At 46.4% G+C, this 15,717-nt stretch overlaps 1 protein-coding gene across 1 annotated transcript in view; it reads right to left on the bottom strand.

The window, feature by feature from the left end:
• Positions 1–14,630, bottom strand: part of LOC137538008 (CKLF-like MARVEL transmembrane domain-containing protein 3) — a 49,501-nt gene extending 34,871 nt beyond the window's left edge. The window contains exon 1 of the mRNA XM_068259925.1: positions 14,408–14,630. Within this exon, the coding sequence (XP_068116026.1) occupies positions 14,408–14,527 (120 nt within the window). The 5' untranslated portion in view covers positions 14,528–14,630. The remainder of the gene's footprint in view (positions 1–14,407) is intronic.
• Between the last annotated feature and the right edge of the window lie 1,087 nt (positions 14,631–15,717).

The following is a 15,717-nucleotide window of genomic DNA, read 5'->3' as shown; positions in this document are numbered from 1 at the left end:
TGGAAGCAGTATAGTGCAATGGCCACAGCGCCTGCGCAATACATCAGGCTCGCACACACCTGCGCACTTGTGAGATCCTGTTCCCGTCCGTGCTCAGTAGGCACGGCCTCGCATGCACTGCTGTCAGTAATACGAGCGTGCATGCACGGCGTTCTGGCAACCATGATCTTACAGTGACACTGAAGTGAAAAATAAAATATGATATGAATTGTATGTGTAGCACGGATAATTAATAGAACTTTAGTAGCAAAGAAAAGAGTCTTATATTTTTATTTTCAGTTATATAGGGTTTTTTATGACATTGCATTATTCACTAATATTTGCAGTTTACAAACTGCACTCTGCATTTTAAACTATCAACAGAGCAGAGCTAATGACCCTTAGAACTTCTCGGCAGTAAAATCTTATCTGAAGTTGTCTTTCATTGTTTCTTTGATGTATAAGTGATTGAGAAAATAGCACTGCTCTCTGACTAAATTAGTCAGAGAGCTCAGAGAAGCTCTTTTGCATAGATAACTGAAGTTTTTTTAACTCTTCCTGTACTGGAAAACAATGAGACTCTTCTTTGCTACTAATGTTCTATTTCTTAGCTGTACAATGTATTATTTCATACGTTTATTTTCACTTCATATTCTCTTAAAGTGTTCCAGAGTTAAAGCGGACCTGAACTCAGAACGTCATCTTTGCTCTAAAAGCTACGCTACAGCATAATAACCTCCTAAATCCTAACATCCTGCACCGTTCTACTTCTTGATTCATGGAAGCAGACATATTGTTAACCGCCTGTGCTTTCAAATGACCTTATCTGCCATCTCTGCCATAGGCAGTCATGTGACACAGGGGAGAGATCAGATTAAAATTTGTGATTAGACACAAATGAGGGGGGATTAAACAGGCTAAAATCTCTAAATACATACAGGGTGCATTCCTCTATGTATTTCTACAGTCCTATGCAGGAGTTCAGGTCCACTTTAAAATACACAAACTATTTGCTTTTTTTTTATCTTTCCCCTGCCATCAGAAATTTGTATTCTGCCAGGAAAACTTTTATGGCTGTAATTTGCTTATCAGTAAGGTTTACTATATTCCTGACAAGGTACCGACAAGACAGAAGCTGTCATTTGCATACCTGAAAATTAACTCTTTCAGGCAGAAAAATAAAAAATAAAAATAGCCTGGTTATTAATATTTTGCACTGTACTACATACACGTTTATCTCATCATGTCACGCTACACTAAGGACCCTCTGAAACATATTTTTAGCAGTATTCAGAATTGCGCATAAATGCTTTTCAGTAAGCAAACCTGTGACTTTAAACTAAAAGAAAGTTACATACCATACTTATCTCGAGACCACCACTGACACTTTTATGACTGGTACACACAAGGCATTATTTACTACCCCCCATCAATAAAATAATCAGATCTGCTACTGATTGGAAATACATTTTACCAACTAATTGGCTTCTCAGTTTTTAAGTGATTGTATGTGGTGGTAAATATTGGTCAGTCGTAAGGCACGTACTCACCGCCCGACGGGTCCTGCAATAGGTCCTTGACCACAGTCGTCAAGTGACGATTCTTTCTGCCAGTGTGTGTGTACGCTACACATTGGGAGCAGACGAGATTTCAAGCGATCGCGATACTTTGCGCAGAAGCCATCTCTGATCTTAGCGATTTGATCCGCTGTGGCGGTCGTTATTGCGGCATGACGCTAAGTGTTGTGCGCGTGGTCGTGTGACTGTACTCACATCGCAATATTGCGGAAACAATCACTTGTCGCTCAAAAAATCGTCGGGCGTCGGGAAAATCGCGATGTGGGTACAAAGCATAAGTAAAACAGCTGGAGTTTGTGCAACTGACCAATCAGTATAGGCAAAAACTTGACAGGAATTTGCTGGGCACAAAAGGTCAATGGGAGAAGCCCTGATTTGTTAAGTTGGGTACACACCATGCAATTTTCCCATCAGATCAACAGGAAATTTCCCATTGTCGATAATTTTCAGCATGTATGATCTGCTTCTGATCGAGAAGGGGTCGATTTTCAAATCAATACTGCACAAAATCGATCCCTTTATCGATTGGAAGCGGATTGGACATGCTAGAAATGATCAAACTTTCAGAAATTTTCCTACTGATCAAATTGCACAGTGTGTACCCAGCCTTAACCCGTCCCGTTAACACATCTGGCTCCTGTTTGTTTACCACATTGAGAGATTGACCACAATAGTCAATCTTTCTAAGGGCCCTTTCCTACTGTACTGCATTTTGCGATCTGATTTCGATTGCTAACGGATCGCAAAAGGCAGAGTACAGGAAAACGAATGGAAATGCCAGTGGCAATTTCCATTAGTGCGATCCAATTGCGTTGCGATTTTGTGCAATCGTTGTCCTGCCACGTGTTGTATGCGGTTGAGCTCTACTCTACTGAGTGTAGTAACTCAAACGCAGTGGCATAAGTGGAAATAAAGTAAAAACGCCATTGCTATCGCGTTTCATAGTGGAAAAGAGCACTAAACACTGTCCGCAGATCTTTTCATTTTAAAGGACCACTCCAGCAAAAAAAGAAAGCAGTTAAAACCAGACAGAACCAACAGGTTTTGGATCAGTCCATCTCCTCATGGGGAATTCTCAGGGTTTCCTTTGTTTTGAAAAGCATTTCCCGAACAGAAATTGCTAAGTATAACTGCCAAAATAGTCTGCAAGCGAGTAGGACAGCTGGCTGGTATTTTACTATTTTGGCAGTTAAATTGCCGTTCAGGAAATGCTTTTGAAATCAAAGAAAACCCTGAGAATCTCCCATGAAGGAGATGGACTAGTCCAAAACCTGTCGGTTCTGTCAGATTCTAACTGCTTACATTTTTTTTAGCTGAAATGGTCCTTTTGACACCCTGCGATGGCAGCCCCAGGACCGCCTAACGCCAATTGGCGTCAAGTCCTGAGGCGGGGTTTTGCAGGAGATCGCGTGCGCCGATGCGTGCGCATGTCCGCTTGGTAGGCGGAGCTCTGCTCCGTCATCAGTCTCCCAGTGGCGATCGCCGCTAGGAGACTGTTAAACGGCGAAACCGTCATCGCTATCGAGATTGATTGCCAGGGTCATACACTTAGATCAGGTAGGTTTCGTGCCGACAAGGGAAGTGAGAGACAATACTATTAGGGCACTGAACCTAATTGAATGGGCCAGGACTCCCAGCCCACCCTGTTATTGTCAACTGACGCGGAGAAGGCGTTTGATAGGGTGGGCTGGGACTTCATTGATCAGACGCTGCAGCATGTGGGGATTAGAGGGAAGATGAAAGATAGAATTATGGCCCTATATTCAACCCCAGTGGCGAGAGTAGGTGTAAATGGGATCTCATCTGAGACCTTTTCAATAAGAAATGGGACACGACAGGGGTACCCCCTCTCCCCACTCATATTCGCTCTTTCCCTGGAACCCTACTGTGTTCTATCAGGAACAGTGGTGGAATCCAGGGAATAGCCATGCCCAAGTCTAGTCATAAGGTGGCAGCTTATGCCGACGACGTGTTTTTTTTAAGGACTCCCCACGTATCTTTGCCCAATTTGCTGAGGGAATTTTCTAAGTTTGGGGAAGTTTCTAACTTTAAAATCAATTATAGTAAATGTGAAGCAATGGCGGTGGGTCTGAGCCAGGACGCGATAGCATCTATTAGTCAAAATTTTCCATTCAGATGGGCTCAGAAGGGTATGAAGTACTTGGGGATATGGCTCACACCCTCGATAAAGGAAATGTATCAGAGAAACTTTCCACCAGTGTTGGAGAAATTGGGCAGAGATGTGGAGGAGTGGGGGAGGGGTACTTTTTCATGGCTAGGGAGAGTGAGTATTTTGAAAATGACAATTATGCCGAAGCTGTTATATCTATCTCAGACAATGCCGATTGCCCTCCCCCCCACATTTTTTCCAACAAGTTAAAAGAATGTTCATTTAAATGAAGTTCATTTGTTATATGCGAGTAAAGAAAATGGGGGACTGGCCACGCCTAATATTAGACTATATCATGCAGCGGCGGTGCTGACCCGCATAGTGGATTGGACACGACATGGAGAGACCAAACAGTGGGTGGGAATGGAACAGGAGTTGTTAGATTGCCCCATAGGTAACATACCATGGATTGATAATAAGCCTAAAATAAAACATGCAGCAGGTACATTGATGGCCCATACGCTTGATATATTTGGTAAGTATAGAGGACGTGGTGTCATTTCCCCCTGGCCCCCGCCGCTTGTTCCCTTGGTGGGAAACCCGAGGCTGGTGGGGGGGATAACGGGAGGCGGGCCCCCATGGCGGAAGGAGATACGGGATATGAGAGCCATGCACTTAGTGGAGAGGGGAGAGTGGATCCCTCAACAACAAATTGAGCTGCAGTTGGGAATCTCTCGGCTGGTTAAATGGAGCCTGATTCGGTTCAGGCACTACTTGCAATCTCTTGGGAAGAGGAGAGATTTCTCAAGAGAACTCTCACCTTTCGAGGAGCTCTGCGAAGCACAGGGGAACTCTAGAGGCTCCCTTTCTAAAATTTATGCCATCTTAAATGATGAGATGAGCCCGGCAGATCATATAAGGACTAAATGGGAGAGGGACCTAGAAGGGACTTTTTCAGATGAACAATGGAGAAAGGTTCTATTGTTCGCCCATAGATCTTCAATGGCGTCTAAAACCCAGGAATCAAACTATAAGTTTCTCACAAGGTGGTATATGACACCGGATAGATTAAATAAGATGTTCCCAAGGGTTTCACCCATGTGCTGGCGGTGCAATAGGGCAAAGGGCACGATCCTCCACATATTCTGGGAATGTGAGGAACTAAAGGATTTTTGGAAGAAACTTAGGGGTTACATGAGCGAGATAGTGGGAGGGGACTTCCCTGATGATCCTGCTTTCTGCCTACTTCATGTTAACTCATAGAGCATTAAGAAGTATAAAAATATGCTCCAGAGACACTTGCTTAATGCAACTAAGATGTGAATTACTAGAAGATGGAAAGCACTTGAACCCCCAAAAATAGGTGAATGGATTCGGGAGGTAGAGGAGACTATGAAGATGGAGGATCTCACTCTCATGAGGCATGGTCAATCAGAGAAGTTCCGAAAAGTGTGGGCACAATGGATAGAATTTAAAAACACGGAAAGCTATATACAAGCTTTGATGGAGTAGGCTCCTCCCCTGATATTTGGCGATACGGTGTGTCCTTTCCTCTACGGGCTGGCTTGGGCCCCCCCTCCCGAGGGGGGTGGGTGGGAGGAGAGAGGGGAATTTTTGTTTTATTCTGTTATTCTATTGGTTTTTTTTGTTTGTTTGTTTTGTTGATGCTGTTGTTTGGGGAAAGAAGGAGATGATGAGAGTGGTATATATAAATGGGAAGAGTGATTGGTATGTTGTCTGGGGAAAGAAGGAGATGATGAGAGTGGTATATATGAATGAGAAGAGTGATAGGTGAGTTAACAGAGGTTGGAATTTGGGCGGTCCCTCCTAGTAATCTGAGGAGAAAAGTGGGACCCCTAAAGGGAATAGGTTTCACGGCATGATTGGAATGGAATAGAATAAAATTGAAGACTCGAAGTAATGCTAGAGTGGATCTTGAGATTGGGGAGAGGCATGATACTGGTATAAATTACACCATAGATTTAGGAATGAGGGGTATAAATAAGTAGTTCTCTCTTAAATAAATCAGAATTTACATTTGTCGTGATAAGTAAAATTATTTATTGAATGTGAAATACTATGTATAATTGTGTAAGAGAAATTTTGGAAAAAATAAAGATTATATAAAAAAACAAAAACGGCGAAACCGTCATCTATTTACAATGTACAGCACTGCGATCTAAGGCAGCGCTGTACTGGGGACAGCCAGGCTATCCCCCGGGACACTCAGAGAGCGATCGGCTCTCATAGGCTGATGTCTATGAGAGCCGATCGCTGTGATTGGCTGGCGGAGGGAGAGGTTTAAAAAAATAAATATAAAAATGGCAATATTTATTTAAAAAAACTGAAATAAAGGATATCCTGACACGCATTGACAAGAAAATGTTGTTTGAACGAATTAATGCCAGAGTCCAAGACACAATGCAGCACTTTGAATGGGTTTTGGAGGCCATGGGTAGACCACAGAGGGAATGTTCCCATGTTCAATATTTTAAATGATTAGATGAACCACTAATACTCTAAGGCTGCTTTCACAGTGGGACGTTACAGGCGCACGTTAGAGCAGCCTGTAATGCAGCCCACCGCACAGCAATGAACAATCAATGGGCTGTTCACAGTGCCCACGTTGCGTTACACAGTAAAGCTTCACGTCAAGACAACGTACTGCATGCAGTACTTTATACGCGGGTAAGCAGCGTTAGACTGTTTGCACATGCTCAGTAAGGGTGTTCTTTTTTATTTTAGGGGCGGAGAGGAGGCGGGGAGAGGCCGCTACGTAGCCAGGCACATGGCTACTTGGCATTCACTGCACTTGCAGTGTTTACTCTTTGGAGCGGCCGCTGATTGGCTGGCGGGACCACGTGATGTGGAGAGCTCCGCTCACGTGGTCTCCGCAGCACCTCCGACAGAGCAGGCACACCAAGAGCTGCTTGTAACGCGGCTCTTGGTAGCGTCTTGCTCCAACACCACCAGGCGTTGCGTTAGGGGCACGTTATGTGCCCTATAACGTCCCCTAAACGCAACGTCCTGGTGTGTAAGTAGCCTCAGGCTGCATTTCCACTTGTGCGGTGCGAATCGCCGCGGTAAAAATTTGCATACTCAAACCTCATGCGAATTTCCTATTAAATACATTGTATGTGATTCGCATAGCGGTATGCGGTATGCGAATTCTGATGGCTCTGCCATGCAAATTTTTTCTGCACAGAAAAACGCAAAGGAATCCTGACAAGTGGAAACAGTACCATCCACTTGTATTGCCATGCGAATTTGCTTGCAAAAAACGCATGCGAATTCGCGATAGTGGAAATGGGCCCTAAAGGTTCTTTGGACCGCATAACGATTGTCAAGGTTGGATATACTTGCCATGTTTGTGATTGCTTGCTGTGATCAAAGTTATTATTATAAACCATAAAGAAACCATATTGTGATGTTCAGATGTACCATACGTCCTTGTGGCTGATTCTCCCATATGTTTGTAATTTTTATTATAATACGTGTTGTCTCTCCCAAGAGACCTTTGAATCTCCATGTCTTTTCAAATGTCTCTTAAAATTATTGTTATTTTTCAATTGCTTATCAATAAAGCTAATTTTTTGAACACTAAAAAAACTGATATAAATAAATAAACAAGGCAGGAGGGATCAGAGTCTACAAACATAAAGCTCTGTTGGTGGGCAGAAAAGGGGGGAATCACTTGTGTGCTGAATTGTACGGCCCTGCAGCGAGGTCTTAAAGCTGCAGTGGCGTAAATTGTACAAAATAGCCTGGTCACTAGGGGTGGTAAGCATACGGTCCTGAAGAGGTTAAAAATAGTGAGCTCCCTTTCACGTTTCGCCTCTGTGTCCTATCAACAATTACTTTTGTGTTCATTGTCTTTATGTAGGGGGTAACCAGAGCGATTGTCAAGTAGCGCAGTTTACATAAGATGCCATTTTGAAAAGTGTCAATCCTCAACCAAGTCTGAATGTGAATGTGGTTTGTGGTAATCAGGCTGGAAGGTCAGAGCCAGAGGACAGAGAGAGAGTTGATCTGTATTCTGCTATTAAGCTGAACGCTACAAACATACCACCTCTAATGCAACTGCAGTAAATTCTCCATCCCGGCCTCAGTCTAGTAAAACACAAGAGGTGGGTGTGGCTATTGATAATCTGATCTCTCAATTCCCCTGATGCCCTGATGTCAACTAAGCATGATGAAAGTGAAAACACATTCCCCATCTGGAAAGAGTCACCCCCAGACACACACACACCCTCCACCAACACATGTGGATTGCATTAACTAATAATCATGAGGCTGTGCTGAGTCCCTGCAGATACAGATAAGAGTGGCAGTAAATTAGGAATGTAAAAAGAAGACAGCCATTGGCTGGGTGTCTGTTTCACAGAATGCCATCTATCTCTTTAGCTGGAACTAATGACACTCATGCACCATGAGGTCCAAATGTCTGTGGGGCGGGACCAGACCCACTAAGCTGCTGGAAGGTACACTGGTGACTTTTTAGCTCTTTAGCTACGTACCCACGTCGTCAGGGCCGGCCTTAGGTTTCACAGCGCCCTGAGCGAAACCTGATTTTTGTGCCCCCCCTTCATCCTCTTCACGCATCGCATGCCCGCACACACACGCACTCACACAGGCCCATATGCAATTCATCTTTTCTCCTGAGATATCTCCTAGGACAGTGGCTCCCAACTTTTTTGACGTCATGACACATCACGCAAAATGCTCAGATCTCTGTGACACGTCACATATATAATAGGAAAAATACTGTTAATAACCACGAATGGATGGAAAGAGTGCATTATCCCCCCCCCCCCCCCCCCACACACACACACACATTTAGAATGATAGCACAGCACCGACAATTTGCACCACGCGTTATAGCAGCAGTGCGCCCCCCCCCCACAAAAAACCCGCCCCCCAAACTCACGTGTAGGTGCCCTCAATATAGGTTGCCAAGCATAGGTGCCCCCAGTATAGGAAGTCAGTTGAAGGTCTCCATCGCCCCCATAGGTAGCCAGGCGCAGGAGCCTTCAGTATAGGTAGCCATGTGTTGGTGCACTCAGTAAAGGTAGCCAGCTATAGGTGCCCCCAGTATAGGAAATCAGGTCTAGGTGCCCTCAATATAGGTAACCAGCTATTAGGGGCCCCCTTGGAAGCCGGCGCCCTGAGTGACCGCTCTGGTCGCACAGGTCAAAGGCCGGCTATGCACGTCGTGATTTTTCCGGCAATTTTTTGCACGGTCAGCAATCATTTCCGGGATCTTGTGATGTGGGTACATCTGCGCGATTAGGCATCACAGCAATCGGATCTTTAAAATCCCCAACGACTCTTGCACAAATGGTTGTGATCGTTTGAACCCTCATTTGAGCCCGTGGTGTGCGGTCACGCGTTTCCATGGGTAGGAAGATGGATCAAGAACAGTATGACATTAAAGGTGTCCATGGATTACTTGACTTGGCTGGAGAACAACCATCCAATTCCATAATTATAATCTAATGAAAATCGGTAGCGCCAAGAGTACGCCCGATTGACAAAGTGACCAATTTCAGGCCGGTATTGTTCGCATATATTGATTGGACATGCTGGAAAATCTCTGGACAACATACTAGATACGGTGCAAGGCGGTAAGGGCGTGCGATAATTGCAAATGACAAAAGCGATGGAAACCCCCAGCCACTGCCCCCCCTAAATCCGATCCCCCGCAGTGGCTCAGTATCATTTCGGCGACTGTGCGCATCCTCGATCACACTCCCATCCCTGTGGCCATCTTGCGCCTGCACAGTACGTACGTAGTGCTACATACATACGCGTACTGCACAGGTGCCAGACAGCCATAGAGACGGGAGCACAATCATGTATGCGCGCGTCCAGGACTGCGCAGACGCACTGACGAAAACGAAACGGAGCCACTGCGGTGGACTGGATGATCAGTGAGTGACAACACAGGGCACAGGACGGCTGCAGGGGGCTGATGGAAACCCCAGGTAAGTGAAACTTTTTTTTTTAAGTTCAGTTAACCTTCCTGGCGGGAAACCCGAGCTCAGCTCGGGCTATGCCGCGCAGGAGGATTTTTCAGGCCCTGCTGGGTCGATTTGCAGAATTTTTTTTTTATTACAGGCAGCTAGAACTTTGCTAGCTGCGTGCAGTGCACGATCGCCGCCGCTCCGCGCCGATTCGGCGCTACCCCGCCGCGCAATGCCGCCCCCCCCAGACCCCATGCGCAGCCTGGCCAATCAGTGCCAGGCAGTGCTGAGGGGTGGATCGGGGCTCCCTTTGACATCACGATGTTTAGAACGGGGTTTCCTGATGGGCCTGATCGCCGGAGGTGATCTGAGGGGGTGGGGGGATGCCGCAGCTCAGTGGCTGTCATGTAGCTAGCGCTAGGCTAGCTACATGATTAAAAAAAAATAATTTTATCTAAATAGTGCTGCGCTGCCCCCTGGCAGTTTTAATTGATTGCCAGGAGGGTTAAGGTTCCCTTTATTGACGAGTACCCTGGCCAGTGGTAAATATCCCGCAATCAATCACTCATCTTATGGCTGGTGCACAACCAAGAGTGCTTTTCAAATTGACAGTGCTTTCAAAAGCGATTGGCTGATGTTACCCTATGACGTTGTTCCCACAGCAGCGCTGTGATTTTTTTTTAAATTTCAAACGCGCTGCGTGTAGCATTTTTTGGGGCGATTCAGCTTGAATGAATGAGCAAAAACACTCATTCATTCAAAAATCTCTCTGAAAATCGATTCACAAAATGGCAATCGCTAAGTGCTAGCAATTGCTTTTGCGATTTTGGTGTGCACTAGCCCTTAGTAACATCTGACAGCTAAGTAAGGCAGCATTCACACTAAAACAAGCTGAGCTACAGAGCACTGGCCTAGGAAACACACTGTGTAATACACCTTATTAAAGAGGAACTTAAGCATAAACAAACATACTGTCATTAAGTTACATTAGTTATGTTAATTAAAATAGATAGGTAATATAATCTCTTACCCACCCTGTTTTAAAAGAACAGGCAAATGTTTGATTTCATGATGGCAGCCATTTTTTTGGTTGAAAGGAGGTGACAGGGAGCATGAGACACAGTTCCAACTGTCCTGTGTCCTGAGCGCCTCTCCCAGTTGCTAGGCAACATGAATAACAACATAGGAAATCCCATCATGCTCTGTACAGCATCAAGAAATAAAAAGCCCGGGCTTTTTTTCTTTGATGGGTGGAGCTTATCTAAAAATGCAGCTAAAAATGATGCTTTGGTAAGAATAACAAAGTTCTGGTGCTGTGAAACTGTTAAAGAAACACCAAGCCTTTTCAGTTCTGCTGAGTAGATTTTTAGTCCGGAGGTTCACTTTAAGATGCTTGAAATGCAGTATATACAGTAGGAGACTGTTTATAAAGATGGCAAACAGCCTATTCATCAGAAAAAAAGCCATTTGATAGTCAAACTAAAATAACAACACTTCTCACATCACAGCTTAAAAGGAAGGTCCGAGGTGATTAAAAAACAAAAAAAAATCTACTTACCTGGGGCTTCCTCTTTATTATTATTTATTTTAGTTTGACTACCAAATGGCTTTTTTCTGATGAACAGGCTGTTTGCCATGTTTATAAACAGTCCCCAACAACAATGCACATTGCCGGGCTGTCCTGCTGCTCCTCTACCTCTAATACATTTAGCCATAGACCCCGAGGGCCCCTTCTCACTGGGGGATTAGTAGTCTGCAGCATCTGCTCACATCCACATCCTGTCTCCTCCATTCACTTCCACAACGGGAGATGCGGAAGTGACGCGAATGCAAGTGGAAGTGATGTGATGCGGCAAGGTAGCTGCATTCGCATCATTTCGCAAATGGACCTTTATGGCCCTTATGCTAGCATCATGTCTGATGAGTGATGTGCAGAGGTGAGATCAAACACTGTAGTGTAAAGGTGGCCATACATCTAGCGATGATGGGCAGATTCGACCAAGAGACAAATCTCTCTCTGATCAAATCTGATAAGAGAGAGATCTGTCAGCTGCCCGTACACCGCAGGCCGATTCCCAATCAATTTCATGCTGAAATCTCTCAGGAATCGGCCTTGTGCGCCATATCTGCAGCTGTGCCCCCCAATGTAAATGTCCCCCCGGTGCCCCGTGTAAAGTATACATTACCTGTCTGAGGCCTGTGCTTGTCCCTCCACTGCCCCCGGGATATCTCCTCTGCATACACGCGCGCCCCATGTGGTTTCCTAGTATGGACGCGTGTGAGAATCACATGCACGACCTTACTAGGAAACCACGTGGGGCGTGCGTGTATGGAGATGGGAATGCGCCCGGAGCAGCGGAGGGACAAGCGCAGGACGCGGACAGGTAATGTATACTATACACGGGGCACCGGGGGGACATACTTCATTAGGGGGGACAGCACCGGGGGTTTTGTTACATTCTTCGATCGTCGGGAAATTGCCCGCCATTCCCGCCGCGCACCCGATTGAACAAGTCAGCCCAACATTGTGCAGCATGCACAATCAAGAATGCAACCAATTTTCCTCCTGAAATTGGTCGCATTGTTGGTCGGGCATGCACTCGGCGGCACTGATTTTCATCCAATTCGATAATAATCGAATCGGATGGCCGCCAAGTTGCCTGATGTATGGCCACCTTAAGGGGTTATACTGGCAGAAACAGAAGTTTAGCAGAGTTGTCAGATCTTGGAGAAGACAGACAGATGTGAGATCTTAGAAGAGCGCCACTGACAGGCAGTGGCATAGCTGAGGAGCTTGGGCCCCCAGTGCAGGTTTTACATGGGGCCCCAAGCACTCTATTCATATGAAACATCAAAACCTACCAAGAACAGTTTCAGTGTCAAAGAGGTAAAGAAACTAGAAACTGGGAAGGATTACTACTATTCAATGCACATACAGTATAGAGGTGTTCATTACCAGCATAGCACCAATGAAAAGCTAATAAGATGGATGACGTAGAGCCCCAAGTGAACCCCTCTTATCCAGGGGCCCTGGTGCAGTCACAACCTCTGTATCCCCTATTGCTACGCCACTGCTGACAGGATGAAGCAGGGCTGTGGAGTCGGAGTTGGAGTCCGAGTCGAAGAGTCGGCGCAATTTTGGGTACTTGGAGTTGGTGGATGCATAAAGGCAATGCAGTGGTCACACACCCTAGTAAAAGCATGCAATATGATAGATTCCCTACCTGCTGAACACTGATCTATTGTTACAATTGTATTCACTGTGTATGGCCACATTCCAGCTACAGAAATGATACACTGTACAATTAAAAAAAAAAAAAAAAAAAACAGATACAAACAACAGATAAACTATTATTAAGTTTAATAAAAACACATATTATAGAAATCTATTAAAACTAGAGTAATTAAAAAAAATCTAATCATTGATCAAATATTGTAAAATCATTGCAGGCAGAAGTGTGCACACGTGCAATTGGGGGCAACGCTTGGCAGAGATACCTGGCACTGATTCATTTGGGGTGTGTGAGGACCTGAAAGAAGTCTGGCTTAGCTATCCACTAATTGAACAGTATATGCCTAGCAAAGGGAAGCTAAACAGTTCAGATATGATCTGAGAAATATCGAACAAGCAAAATTGAACATACCGTTATTAGAAATCAGACTGGAAGAAGGACCCATTGCTATGTATTGGAGCTGGGCATAGCTGAGATCACTCCTTGAGAGGGATCCATTGATAAGACCAGTAAGTAACAGACGTTGGGCAGAGTTGAGATAACAGACAGATCCATTGAGAGAGAAGTTGAACAGAGAGACAGATCCAGTGACAGAGAGATTCGCTGATGGAACTTGGGCTGACAGAAAAGTGTGGGGAGACAGAAGTTCGCCATCAGACTGCAGCTACAGAGAAGCAGCACAGATAAGGATGAGGATGATGGAGGCATTACTCACCCACTCATTCTACAAGTAGCAGGGATAAGGATGATGGATGGAAGTAGGAGTTATTACACACCCACTGTGCCAGCAGCAGGGATGAGGATAATGGAGGGAGGAGGCATTACACAGCCACCCATTCTACCAGCAGCAGGGATGAGGATGATGGAGGGAAGGATGAGGCATTACACACCCAATCTGCCAGCAGCAGGAAGGATGATGGAGGGAGGGAGGAGGCATTACACACCCACTCTGCCAGCAGCAGGGATGAGGATGATGGAGGGAGGGAGGAGGCATTACACACCCACCCATTCTACCAGCAGCAGGGATGAGGATGATGGATGGAAGGAGGAGGCATAACACACCTACTCTGCCAGCACCAAGGATGATGATGGTAGAGGAGGCATTACCCACTATGCCAGCAGCAGGGATGAGGATGATGGAGGCATTACTCACCCACCCATTCTACCAGCAGCAGGGATAAGGATGATGCATGGATGGAGGAGGCATCACTCGTCCAATCTGCCAGCAGCAGGGATGAAGATGATGGAGGAGGCGTTACTCACCCACTCTCGCAGCAGCAGGGATGAGGATGATGATGGATGGAGGCATTACTCACCCACTCTGCCAGCAGCAGGGATAAGGATGATGGATAGATCAATGGATGGATGGAGGCATTACTCACCCACTCTGCCAGCAGCAGGGATGAAGATGATGGAGGAGGCGTTACTCACCCAATATGCCAGCAGCAGGGATAAGGATGAGGATGATGGATGGATGGATGGATGCGTTACTCACCCACTCTCCCAGCAGTAGGGATGAGGATGATGGATGGATGCATTACTCACCCACTCTGCCAGCAGCAGCTGCCCCTTGCGGGACATCAGGAACTCTCTGCTGGGGATGAGAGCGCTGAGGCCGGGCCGGGGGGCGCCGGGCTGCTCCTCCGCTGTCTCGGGGTCCTCCATGCTGCGGAGGGGGAGGCAGTTTGTGTATTTGGGAAGAGAAAGGGAGCGGAAATGGTGACAACGCGGAAACGTGCAGAGAAGTGCTGCATGTGTGATTGTGGCCAGATTTAACCCCTGAGCCGCTGCAGCCCACTTCCTGCACAGCCCGGGTCACAGCCAGGCAGCAAAACCTCATACTGTATTACCAGTCCTGTACTACCTCCAGCCGCATTACAGGGCAGCGCCTAGACTGGCTATAAGGCATCACGGGCAGAGCAGGCAGCTAAGGGGTTAATAGTGATTCTGTTCATCTGTTGTACAGGAATGTGGCTGCAATTACCTGCAGGCTTCCCGGGGACTGCTGCTGGTGAGATGATGAACCCTGACTATAGTGAAACAGTGGTGTGGCAATAGGGAATGCAGAGGTTGCGACAGCACCAGAGCTCTTGGACCAGAGGGGCCCACTTGGGGCTCTCCCACAACCATAGTATAAGCTCTTTAAAGGGAAACTGAAGTGAGAGTGATATGGAGACTGCCATATGTATTTCCTTTTAACCAATACCAGTTGCCTAGCAGCCCTGTTGGTCTATTTGGCTGCAGTAGTGTCTGAATCACACCAAAAACAAGCATGTAGCTAATCTTGACAGATCTGACAATAATGACAGGAACACCTGATCTGCTGCATGCTTGTTCAGGGGCTGTGGCTAAAAGTATTATAGGCAGAGGATCATCAGGGCTGCCAGGCAACTAGAATTGCTTAAAAGGAAATAAATTATTATTCCGCATAGAGGCAGGGCTAACCGCCGCAGCCCTGCCCCACGCGCGTCTGTCAGCACGTATCTCCACCTCTCCCCCGCCCCTCTCAGTCTTCCTTCGCTGAGAAGGGCGGGGGAGAGGCGGCGATGCGCCGCTGATAGACGGCGCTGAGAGGCAAGGCTGCAGCCATTAGCCCTGCCTCAACAGCAGCAAAATCTACGACCAAGTTGGTCGTAGATTTTGCAGGGGGGGATTTGGGGGGTAAGGGACCCCCGTTTAGCCGCGGGACAGCAGTGTTTTAGCAGGGGCACTGGCTCTTCTGCGCTCCAATGACGGGCTCTTCTGCGCCTCACGAGGGCGCGTTGACGTCATCGGACGTCCTCCGGGCTGTAATGCGCAGGCGCAGTAGTTCTGCGCCTACGCAGTACAGCCCGGAGGACGTCCGATGACGTCAG

The sequence above is a fragment of the Hyperolius riggenbachi genome, chromosome 11, assembly GCF_040937935.1.
Source record: "Hyperolius riggenbachi isolate aHypRig1 chromosome 11, aHypRig1.pri, whole genome shotgun sequence".
In the NCBI taxonomy this organism is placed as follows: domain Eukaryota; kingdom Metazoa; phylum Chordata; class Amphibia; order Anura; family Hyperoliidae; genus Hyperolius; species Hyperolius riggenbachi.
The sequence above is the reverse complement of the archived record's forward strand: the minus strand, read 5'-3'. Positions and strand labels throughout refer to the sequence as shown.